This window comes from Belonocnema kinseyi, chromosome 3, assembly GCF_010883055.1.
Source record: "Belonocnema kinseyi isolate 2016_QV_RU_SX_M_011 chromosome 3, B_treatae_v1, whole genome shotgun sequence".
NCBI lineage: Eukaryota > Metazoa > Arthropoda > Insecta > Hymenoptera > Cynipidae > Belonocnema > Belonocnema kinseyi.
Genome location: NC_046659.1, coordinates 70,427,914 through 70,440,481, shown reverse-complemented (window position 1 = coordinate 70,440,481; position 12,568 = coordinate 70,427,914). Strand labels below are relative to the sequence as shown.

The 12,568-nt window shown below is 31.7% G+C and overlaps 1 protein-coding gene across 1 annotated transcript in view; it reads left to right on the top strand.

Annotated features, from left to right (window-relative positions):
• LOC117169872 (open rectifier potassium channel protein 1) overlaps positions 1 to 12,551 on the top strand; it is a 39,013-nt gene extending 26,462 nt beyond the window's left edge. Inside the window, exons 2-6 of the mRNA XM_033356379.1 lie at positions 1,214 to 1,588; positions 2,035 to 2,297; positions 5,299 to 5,454; positions 5,527 to 6,570; positions 10,576 to 12,551. Of these exons, the coding sequence (XP_033212270.1) occupies positions 1,214 to 1,588; positions 2,035 to 2,297; positions 5,299 to 5,454; positions 5,527 to 6,570; positions 10,576 to 12,009 (3,272 nt within the window). The 3' untranslated portion in view covers positions 12,010 to 12,551. The remainder of the gene's footprint in view (positions 1 to 1,213; positions 1,589 to 2,034; positions 2,298 to 5,298; positions 5,455 to 5,526; positions 6,571 to 10,575) is intronic.
• The last annotated feature ends 17 nt before the right edge of the window (positions 12,552 to 12,568 follow it).

The following is a 12,568-nucleotide window of genomic DNA, read 5'->3' as shown; positions in this document are numbered from 1 at the left end:
TTGAAAATGTAATATTTATACGTAAAATATTAGAAGTTTGAATCGTTTTAAATTTTAACTTATTAGTAGTATACTTTCATTAATTTCATTAAAAAGAATTTATCCCCCTATATTCATGAAAAATCTCCTTATTTCCCGTTTTCAGATAATTTTGGTCCGTAAAGCCTGGTAAAGATTTTTCCGATTTGCAACTTTAGAATTGATTAAGGGCATGTGATACTTCGTCGTGAGGTCAATCGGGTACAGTTCCCCCAGCTTCTTTTCCACAAAAATAAAAATTTTTTAAAGCTGAATTCAGAGATGCTATAAAATATCATAACGGACGTCCCCGGCCACTTTTTTGAGGGATACTAACAAAAAAAGATTATTGTGCGAAATACAAATTTTATGCATGTGCATTATTTTGAGGCTAGGGTTGTTTTTCAGCTCTGTCATTCCGATAATTTGGAAATTATTTATAAAGAAAATTTTTTTTTCGATTGCCTACAAACAAGGTTAGTTCCGGGACATTAGTTACAATGTTTATTTGTAAGTCCAAAGTTTTCGGCCAAAAATATTGTGTAGTTTAGAAGTAACGCTCAGGAGAATTATAACACACATAACCTTGAAATATACACACACGTTTTTAGCAAAAGTAAATTTTTTTAGAATTAATCCACACAAAAAGTGTTCAGGGACGTCCGTTAGCATGTTCGCCATCATTCTCCAGATTTTGAAGACAAAATATTTATTGAGCCGGGGGAATCTAACATTGATAAAATCGATACAATTTCCTAAACGCCATGCAACTTAATCAAATTTGGCCAAAAAAAGACTTTTTTAATTAAACCAGAAAAAAGTATGCAGGGACGCCCGTTAGCATGCTCGCTATTATTTCCCAAATTTTTAAGAAAAAATATTTATTATTCTAGAAAACATTAGCCATTTCTTCAGTGTGGATGATATCCTTCGAATCTAGAAAAATATAAAATAAATATTTTAGGAATTTTTATAAATCGCTATAAAAAAATCTTTTTTAAAACTTCTTACTTTCTAAAGTCTTGAGTTTCTGTTTATGATTTTTTTAAAAATCGAAACGATGAGGATTCTCCACAGAGCTACAACGCCCTAAAAAAGGGGGGGGGGTAAAAAAAAGGGTCGTAACCCCTATTTAAGGATCTATATATCCAAATATCCCTAATATTCCTCAATATTAAAAAAATATAATTTATAGGCTATGGAAATTTGGCCCCGACGAACATGCTAGGTCGGATTTTGATGATCTTCTATGGTCTAATTGGAATACCGATGAATGGAATTCTGCTCACTCAACTGGGTGAGTTCTTCGGACAGGTCTTCGTCAAGGCCCACAAAAAATACAAATCATATCAACAGGACCATAATGAATGTCAAAAAAAGAACAAACCCCTGGAAAAGAGGAAAGCTGGACTGGCGATGCAGATTTTTATATACCTGATACCAGGATTTGTAATGTTTATTTTCTTTCCTGCGTTCCTCTTTTCCTACTACGAGGGATGGGCTTACGACGAGGCTGTTTACTACGCATTCGTCACACTGACGACTATAGGCTTTGGAGATTATGTGGCAGGTTAGACATGCATTTCTGGCTTTATGCTTATAACATTCTTCATCAACTGATAATTAATGCTTTACAAGTTTAGATCATTCTTTTCATTCTTCACTTAAAACTGGAACTAATTTAAAGACTTTTCTTGCGCTTTATTAAAATTAGCCAATCCGTTCCACTATATGAAGATTAGTCATAGATGTTATGTTTTGTTTTATAATCAATTCGCTGATTTTAGTCTTCGTTTCCAATCTAGTAGAGAAATTATATCTACTACTGTTGTTTTCGTATGAATGATTCGAACTTTTTTACTATCATGACATGTTCTCATAACGCCGATTTGATTCATGCAAGCGTATTGGATTCTATAAAGTAAGTAATGTTTGGTAGAATGAGACGCTATCATCAGATCAGAATCCTTAATCATAACTGTAGAAAACAATCAACAATTTGATTAAATTCTTTAGGACAAGACAACTCGAAAGGAAGTGGGGTCTTTTTTATATTGTACAAGACTTTCCTGATTTGTTGGATATCCTTCGGATTGGGTTACATCGTCATGATCATGACCTTCATCGCTCGAGGGATGAGGAGCAAACAAATTGCAAGAATCGAGCACAAACTGGCCATGAATTTCAAGATTACTCAAAGCAAGATTTGGAATGAATTTAATAAAGAAATCAGTTATTTCAGAAGGGTCTTCAACGAACTGCAATTGTCCAAAGTCAAGGTAAATGGCAATCCTTGATAAGCAGTTTGATCCAAATTTTCTAAACTCACAGATACCACAGTGGTTCATTTTTTGATTTTAGGTGAAAACAGGATTAAAAGGGGATTGAATTTAGTATCGAAAACTTTTTATATCATATGGGTATCTCGTTTCTAGACATTTTTAAGTTTTGAACATTTTTTTAAGTTTCCTTTGAAAAATCGATTGAATACTAAGCTGATTCGTTTTCCAGATTTTTTTTTTTGTTATTAAATATTTATGCTAAGCAAAATTTTCCTAATGTTTTCAAAATTATGGCAAATTTTTTATATATATAATTGAAATTATGCTTAATTAATCATTTTTTCAAATGTGCAGAAAAAAGTTTATGGATTAAATTAAATATATACATTTTTGAAAAAGTGGAATATATCGAAACTGAAATTGAAATTAATGTTTTTTTTCAATTTTAAGAGAACAAATTAAAGTTTCACGCAACCAGTTACAAAGTTTATAATTTATATTCAGCGGCTTTATAATTTAAAGAGTTTTGTGTGGAAATTTCGGGAAATGGTTTAAAAATTATATAACGGCACATCCGCCTGGGCCATTTGAGATTCTATTTTGCTTAAGTAATGCGATTTTATTAATTTTTAATCCAGAATATAACTGAGAACAGGGCTTTAGAGCCGTAGCTAAAATAGAATGATTAAAATTTCATTATTTAAACAAAGTAAAAACTCAAAGAAGCCAGACCGAAGTGCATATTTTGAAATATTTTCAAAATTTTAAACACAATATATATTACTTTTCTATTTCTAAAGTCGACGAATATAATCAAATGTAATAATTGTTCACGCTACATACTGGCATATGCCCTTTAGTAACTTCAGCTTCATTTTTCTAAAATGTGTACATTATACTCAATTCAAAAAACATGTATTTTGTACATTTTCAAAAAATTCTAAAAAAGGTCAATTTTCTTTATATTTTTTATTATTATTCACTAGTGATAATCGAATTTATATCTGAAAAAAACTCGCCATAATTTAGAACTGATAGAAGACTTTTCTTGAATTTAAAAAATTTTAGTTTTATAATCCAAAAAACGAATAAAAGATATGGTCCAAGCGAAAAAAGGTTTTACAGGTAAAACGTTGGCATGGGTGGACACTTTTTTGGGGTTTAAAATTAAATCAAAATTTCTTCTTATTTCGTGACAGGCTTCACAGCCCCCCCCCCCCCCTATTTCTCTCTTCAACCCTTTATCCCATTTTCAACCATTCAGTTGAAAAATTATCTTTTTTTTTAATTCATAATTTTGGGTTCATAATTCATCTTCTTGGTTGAAAGTAGTTTAAAATTTCTTCGTTTGCTGTTGAAAATTGATAATTTCGAGTTGAAAATTCAATTTTTTATTGTAGAAAATGCGTATTTTTAATTAAAATTTATTAATTTGTTTGAAATTTTTCCCTTTCTTGATTGAAAAATCTGATTTGAAAAATAAATTTCTTTGTTGAAAATTCAACATTTTAACTAAGCTGTTAAAAATTCATGTTATCTTTGTTTGATGAAAATTGATAATTTCGAGTTGAAAATTCAACTGTTACATTTTTTGAGTCTTTTTTTCTTTTCTGACTAAAAAGTCTCGTTTGTTTAAAAAATAAACTACTTTGTTCACACTTCGTATTTTTGAATGAATTCAACAGTTCTGGTCTTCAAATTTCAATCTTTTTTGGTAGAAAAATCAAAACTATTACGTTTTTCATTGAAAATTCATCTCTTTTGGTTAAAAGCTAAACTTAGGTGAAGGTTGAAACAGTTAGTTAAAAGTACCTTTTTTGCTGAAAATTCATAATTACAGGTTGAAAATTCAACTTCTTTGTGAAAAAACTTGTTTTTTGGCCTGAAAATTCAACAATTTGGTTAGAAAAAATTCTTTCTTGACTGATAAATATATATATTTTTTAAATCAGCTGTTTTTTGTCCTTTTTTTTACGTATTCCATAATTTGGTTAAAAGTAAAACTACTTTGCTAAATATTAATGTTCTTTTTGTCTTTTTTGGCCTGAAAATTCATCTAATTTGTTGAAAATTCACCTTTTCTGGACGGATTCAACTGTTTTTGAATTTAAAAATAAAATATGTTTTGGTTCAAATATAAAAACTGTTACATTTTTGGTTAAGAATTCATATTTTTTGTGTGAAAGTTCAACTACATGGTTGAACTACTTTGTTCAAAATGCATTTTTTGTTGTTAAAAGTTAATAATTTCCGGTTAAAAATTTTGTCTATTTTATAGAAAATTCATCAATTTGTTTTAATCTTTAAACAATTTGGTTCAAAGTTGAACTAATTTGTAAAAAATTCATTTCATTTTTGTTTCTGAAAATAGATGATTTCGAGTTGAAAATTCAACTGCTCAATTTATTTGAAATTTTTTTCTTTCTTGACTTGAATTTTTTGTCGAAAATTCGTCTTTTTATATGAATTTAACTGTTTTGTCTTAATATTTCAATATTTTTCGGCAGAAAAATCAAAACTGTTAAATTTTTCATTGAGAATTTATTTTTTGTTTTGAAAATTCAACTAATTGGGGAAAAGTTGAACTACTTTTTTTTAAATACATTTTTTGGGGTTGAAGATTCATCAGTTTAGAAGAATATTCATCGCTTCTTTGAAAATGCAATATTTGATCTTGAATATTATTTTCGTGAAAAATCTCCTTATTTTCCCTGTTCGTAGAGAAGTTTGGTCTGTGAAGCCTGTTACCTCTATAAAGATGTTTTTTATCTGTAACTATATAATTGATTTATTTTAGGGATTTAGTTTCTCCTTATAGTTAGTCCTTCTAATCTATATAATTAGAAGAAGAAAAACGTTTAGAAAATACCTTAAAAACTTTCAAAGCTTCTTGTTTGTTAATTTCCCGAATTTCTGTTCATAATTCTTTAAAATGGATCAAAACCTTGTAAGATAAAGGGGTCCTCTATTTAATTTAAATGAAATTTTGTCTGCTTAGAGAGTTTATGTGGATGAATGGGATTACGATACGCCGACTCCCAAATTCCCAAGAAGCAACAGCTTCCCAGATTTGAGGGAACTCATCTACGGCGGTCTTGAAATCCCCGAGCCTCCGTGTCCCAGAAGAAGAGCCAACAGTGAAGTCGTTCCTCTGGTGAGTCAACGACCCTTAAATATTTTCCAACGAAAAAAATTAGAACCGAAAATAATCAATCAAATTTTCCAGGTTCGAGTGGCTCGCGTAGTGTCTGAAACAGACCTTCAACGAATCGACAAGAACGCAACCTTCGCAACTCACGCAATGGTCCAACCAGCAGAATTACTGGCTCGTCTCGTCAACATTCTAGGCTACATTCCACCCCCTGACGATGAAGAAGAAACCGAAACTAAAGAAGGCATCCAAGGCTTCAGCGAAAAAGAGATCCTAGCCAGTGAAGTTCCTTGGAACGATTCTGAGTGGATATTAGGAGGCGACAAGATCTCTTACCCGAAACCAAGATCCAGAGCCTGCAGCGAAGTCAGATTAGAGAAACCAGACATCAGTTACCTCCAGGATAATGGAGAGTGGACCTGGTCAGGACCAGCGGCTTCCAGCAAAATCCAGGAGATGATCAAATCCCGTAGATCCACCGTCAAGGACGTCAGATCCAAGTTCTCTTCCATAGCTTTGCCAAAATCAGTCCAGAAGAGTTTTCTGCCAAGATGGATGCGAAACTTGTCCAACAAAAAGTCATCAGAAGATTACACGAGAAGCACTGTATCAGTTGGAGAAATTGACGAAAGGGATAGGGAAGCTCTGCAGTCACAGATGACTAGGAATCACTCTTCTAGAACCTCCACATCTCGTGCTTATTTTACTCATACAGGGGCTGGAAACACGGGGTTAGAAGGTCTTCTGGAGGAGACGTCGTTGGCTGACTTCATCAGAGCTCTTACTAGGGTCGGAGCTCCTGAAGATTTCTCCAGAAAGCCTCCGAGGAAGATGGGAACTGCTTCTTTAACTCCACCGAAGCTTCCCAGTCTCTTTACACTCTTCTCACAGCATCCAGAGTTGGCTTCTGCAAGTCAGAGTCAGCAGAATACTATTACAGCTGCCCAGAATGCTGCTTCCAGGAGGTTCTCTTTGAGGCCTGTGGAAAATTCGGGCACCTCGACACCTGCTTATAGCAGACGCACTGTAGCACAACTTCCATCTGTTACGCAAGGAAGGAGGTTTTCCTTGAGGCCTGTTGTCTCTCCAGCTGGGACACCTCAGTATTCGCCTTATCCGGTAAGGAACCGTACTTAAATTACTTAACATCTCCGGGGGATGGGGGGGAGGGGGCATTTTGTCACGATCGGGGCGTTTACTCTACCTGGAAAACCTGGACTTTTCAGGGAATTAGGTTGACAACTTGACCGGGCAACCGGGAAATGATCGGGAATTTAATTAAAAAACGGGGAATTTTCCAAGTCAGAATTTGCCACAATTTGAAAGTTTCCTCTTCTAAATTTTGGATAAAGAAAGTACTTTAAGCGGTTCTTAGAAAAGAAGTCGTATTTCGAGGAAGAAATATTTCTGAATTATAATAGAAATTTCTTTTACATTGTCGGCTGTGAATCCAGCAAATTAGTTTAAAAAATTCTTCGACTGAAAAAATGTTTTGTTTGGAAAATCAACTGATTTTTTTGGGTCATTTTGGGATGTATTCAATTATTTGGTTAAAAGTGAAACTATCTTGTTAAAAATTACTTTTTTTTTGTTAAAAAGCATAATTTTGGGTTGAAAAGTCGACTGTTCAGTAGAAAATACATCTTTTTGGCTTGAAAATTCAACAATTTGGTTCATTTTTTTCTTTCCTGACTACAAAATCTTTTTTTTTTTAGAACTCAAATATTTTTTGGAAAATTCGCCATTTTGGAAAAATTTAACAGCTTTCGAATTAAAAAATCAAATCTCTTTTGGTTGATGCATTAAAACTGTCACATTTTTCGCTGAGAATTAATACTTTTGGTGTGAAAATTTAACTACTTGGTAGAAAAAGGGACCGGGAAAATAGGAAATGGCCGGGAATTTAATTAAAAGACCGGGAATTTACTTCTTTTTCCAAGTAAGAATTCGACACAATTTGAAAGTTCTCTCTTCTACATTTTATATAAAGAAAGTAATTTAAGCAATTTTTAGAAAAAAAGTTGTATTTCGAAGAAGAAATATTTCTGAATTATTCTTCTTTTCGGTTAAAAATGCAAGTATTTCAGTTAAATATTTTTAATTTTTGTTCGAAATTAATTTTTTTTTTGGTTATAGTTTCATTTTTTAAATGGAAGATTTCTTTTTATGGTTAAAAAACGAGCTATCTGAAAACTGGTCCCTTCTTTGGATGTATTTTGGTTCAAAATTAATCTTTTTGGTCTAAAATTCAATTATTCTAGTTGAATATTCATCACTTCAGTTAAAAACCATCACTATGTTTGAAAATGTAACTATTTTTCTGAAAGATTGTTTGTTTTTTTTTATTTGTAAGTAATTTTTTAAAATGAACATTAAACTTATTCCCATTTTGTTTGAAAATTCAACTATTTCAGTTAAAAATACATTGTTCTAATTGAAAACTTTAATGTTTGATTTAAAAGGAACTTATTATTTTTTTAGTTAAAAATTCAACTACATGTTTGAAAATTTGTATTTTTTAGTTATAAATTCAACTTTTTCTTTCAAATGTTATTTAAATTTGTTGTAAAATTGTACTTTTTGGTAGAAAATTAATCTTGCGTTTAAAAATTAATCTTCTTATTAAAAAATTGATCTTTTTGGTTGAAAATTAAAGTGTTCCCGAAAAGTATTCATCATGTTAGTCGAACATTTATCTTATGGGCCTAGAATTGAAGTATTCCAGATGAAGATTCATAATTTCGTTCTATAATTCATCACTTTGATTGAAAATTGAACTATTATGTTTTAAATACGTTTTTTGTTGTTGAAAATTAATTTTTCCAATTGAAAGTTTAACGATTCCATTTCTTTAAAAATAAGATTTTTTTTGGCGGACAAAACAGTTTCATTTTAAGTAAAAAAAAAAGAATTTTCATCTCCACTGCATAATTTTCAACTAAAATGATGAATTCTCAACTGGAATAGTTGAATCTTAAACAACAAAAATTAGTTCTTAACTAAGACAATGAATCTTCAATTGAAAAAATTGATCTTTCAACAACAAAAAGAAACATAATTTGTACTAAAAAAGATAAATTGTCAACCAAAGCTTAAATAATTAAGTTTAAAGTTAAGGAAATCAATGTTCCGCCAAAAAAGACGAATTTTCAAATAAGAAACATTATTTCCTAAAACAAAAATGGAATAATTAAACTTTCAGTCAAAAAATTAATGTTCAATCAAAACAATGAATTTTTAACTAAAATAATGGAATATTCAACTAGAATAGTATTTTTATTGTCAGTTTAAGAAACAAACTATTCTTAAACAATAAAAAAACAACAAATTTTCAATTAAATAGCTTATTTTTTAACCCAAGAAATAAATTTTTAATTGACTTGATGAATCTTCAATAAAAAAAAAATTAATTTTGAACAAAAAAGTTCATTTTTTAACCAAGTAAATTTATTTCTAACCATGAATTTTTTAACAAAAAATAAGTTTCAAAGAAAAAAGTTTAATTTTTAATCGAAAAAAACGAGAAAAGATGAAACTTGTACTAAAACAGATGCATTTTTAATATAAAGTCAGTTCTTTAAGTTGAACTTGATCCAGAAAAGATTTCAGTTCATTTTTCAACAATAAAATAGAAATTTTTGACAAAAAGTAAAGTTTCTAGGAAATAGTTACTTTTCAACAAAACAGTAAAATGTTCAAACAAAAAGTATGACTTTTAAACCAAATAGTTTAATTTTTAACCGAACAGTTGCATTTTTATCAAAGAAAGATGAAATTTCTTCTAAAACAGATGAATTTAAAAAAAAAAACTAAAAAAAGATCTAAATTTTCCCCCCAAACAAGATTTCATTTCAATTTCCAACATCAAAATAAGAGTGGTAAAGAATAAGTTAATGTTATGCTCAATAGTCGAATTTTAAACCGAAAAATACGATTTTTTTAACAAGATTGTTAAATTCCTAACCAAATAGTAAATAAAAAAGACAAATTTCGACACAAGAAAATAGTTCTATTTTCAAATTAAAATTATTTCATGAAAAAAAAGATCCTACTCCTTCTTCACTTGATTGGGAAACGAAACACAAAACTTCTGATTTCCGGTCAGGTGCTTTTCCAATTAAGCTATTAGAGGGATCAGAATAAGAACTCTTAATTCAAGAAAATAACACCAATTTTTAGCTAGGTGTTAATGCTACAAGTAATTATTTTATTTTTTAAATAAATCTGCTATATCATCAGAGATGGTACCTTACCGATAGTAGATCAACCCTCCAAACCGTGAAGGCAGAAAATCCACACAATATCGATCAAGTTAAGAATCTTCAATAACAAAAAATGCTTAACGTCTTAATCGGACTAGATGGAAAATAATATTTTTAATTAAAATTATTTCTTGAAAAAAAGAACTCCTTCACTCCATTGGGAAACAAACTCTAATAGCTTAAGTTTTGTGGTTCGATCGCCAATGGAGTGAAAAAGGAGTAGGATCTTTTTTTCAAGAAATAATTTTGATTTGAAAATATTATTTTCCATCTAGTCTGTTATTGAAGATTCTTAACTTGATCGATATTGTGTGGATTTTCTGCCTTCATGGTTTGGAGGGTTGATCTACTGTTGGTAAGGTACCATCTCTGATGATATAGCAGATTCATTCAAAAAAAATAAGTTCTATTTTCATACAAAAAGTAAATTTTCTAGCAAATAGTTGAATTTTCGACAAAATATTTGCATTTTTATCCAAGAAAGATGCAATATTCCTACTAAAAAAGATTAACATGAAAAATCAGAAAAAATTGTTTTCATCTAAAAAATATTTTAGTTGACTTACCCGCAGCAAAATCTGAATTTTCAACAAAAGATTAATCTTCTACGAAAAGAGTTGAATTTTAAGAAAAAAAAACAAAATTTTTAACAAAAGAGTTGAATTACCAACCAAGAAAGATATCTTTTTAAGAAAATTGTTAAATTTTCCACCAGGTAATAAATTGTACAACGAAAAATATAATCCACTTGAACTCTTACGTAATTTAAGTTCGTTCCATAAGAACTTTTAAAAGCAGATTCTAACTCTAATTTTTGATCAAAACTCATTTCTTGAATTCTTTAAAAATTCAATATTTTCAGGAAAACGAGTCGGAACCACCTCCCTATACAAATGAGTCCTTCAAGGTCGAGTGTCCAAAAGAACCTCTGATGCATTCCGAAGGCGCTCCAGGTGTTTCCGAACCGATATCAACATCCACTGGAGCTCGTCGATTCTCTCTAAGACCCGCTCAACTCGATAATCCTTCATTGTCATCCGCTACTCCAGTCTCACTAAATCCCCAACCAGCCCAACAAACGAGAGTTCTTCCTCGTTGGAAAGCTGGTATGCTCCAACGCCAGATCAGCAAAAAGAATCTTCAACGCAGAGTCCGCGCATTCAGTCTCAGTGACGTCCACTCTGATATTATGGATAGAAATACAGGAATCAGTCCTCTAGCCTTCGATAAATCAAGAACAGTCACGACCCTTGTGGGTCAAAAGGACCTTCCTTCCAAATCCACGGGCCGAGTTACTGCATCATCAATTCAGAAGACAGTCACGATTGTCTCTCCCCAACATCAAGCTTTAAGTTCCAGGACTTCAGACTCCAAGCAAGGTTTGACTGTCAAGAGGGGCTATTCCGAAAGTGAAGCTGAACCAGAATCAAGTTCTCTGAGAAGGTCACGAGGACCTAGTTCTTCACCAGAAACTTCTTGGGATAATGCTTCACAGTTTTATAAGGAGTCTTCCCCAAAGAGCAACCTGTTTGATGGATTCTCGAAATCTTCTGCAGGTTCCCAGTCACCGGAAAATAATCTTCTTTCCTTCACGCTTGGATCTAGCGATTATGAAACAAGACTTCCCGACACGAGTAGAGAAGGAGTCGTCAATCCTATGTTTGCTGGATTGAAGACTTATCCAAGTTCGCAAGGAGCAACGAAGTTAGCAACTGTATATTCAGATGACAGGCTTTCCAGCCAAGACACTGATCATAGTGACGATTCATTCACCTCTCAATGTGTGATCGCTCTCAAGAAGAAATCAGCAACTAATCTTCCGGAATTAGGTAGCAAAGTCAAAGGTAGGCAATCTCCTCCCGGGGAAAAGGAGCCTAGCAAAAACGAACCAAGTGGGGAGATTTCGAAACCGGATCTGCCAATAGATTCCAGAGAACCTCAGTCATCAGTTACTAGAAAAAGTCAATCAAATCTTTCTTCAAGAAGTGGAGATGAGAAGACTGGTGAAAGGAAAGTTTCGATTGTATCAATCGAACCCTGGGCAGAATCAACTAGAAGAAATTCAACGATTTCTCAAACCCACACTAGAGGAAGAAGGAACAGTTCAGGAGCCAAATCACCGAACTTATTGGAAGTAAAAGTGGAAAAATCTGCAAGTTCTTCTTCTTCGGATAATTTCAAGGCTACAATTGAAGTTTCAGTCGATGCAGAAGGATCGCTGACGGAAGTCAAGGTTGAGGAATCAAAAAGCGGAACAAGTTCTGAATCTATAGCGAAAAAATCTTGTCCAAAATGAATGTCTGTTTATAAAGAGGGACCTATTTTTTAAATTAGAGATATTCGAGAACAAAAATAGATTTTAATAAGGTCTCTAAACTAGTGACTAATTTCAAAAACTGCGACTAGAGGTTCAACTCTTTAAACTTTTCTGTTGAATGATTGATTGTAGGTTTAAAAATGCTACTAGATGAAGATATTGTTATGAAAATAATTAATTATTGTAGAAAAGTTAGCTTAGATCGTAAATAAAGACGACGATTTAATTATCGTAACTGACAACAGTGTTAAACACTGCGCACTCAGACATTACAATTCCAGAATCCTCGGTATTATTACTGCGTTTTTATGAAGCTTAAACTTCGTATTGAAAAATACTGTGATAAAATCACGATATCTAGTAATTTACTCGGCTGGTACGAGTAAGGTATTATTTTAAACTTGAGTCGAATTTGCAGGTGTAAAGTGAACTTGTTAGATGCGTTGAACGTTGAATTGTAAATACCTCAGTGTTTTATTTAGCACAATTTTTAGTAGAATAAAAAATTTACCTAAAAAAAAGCCTTTCTTATTATGTA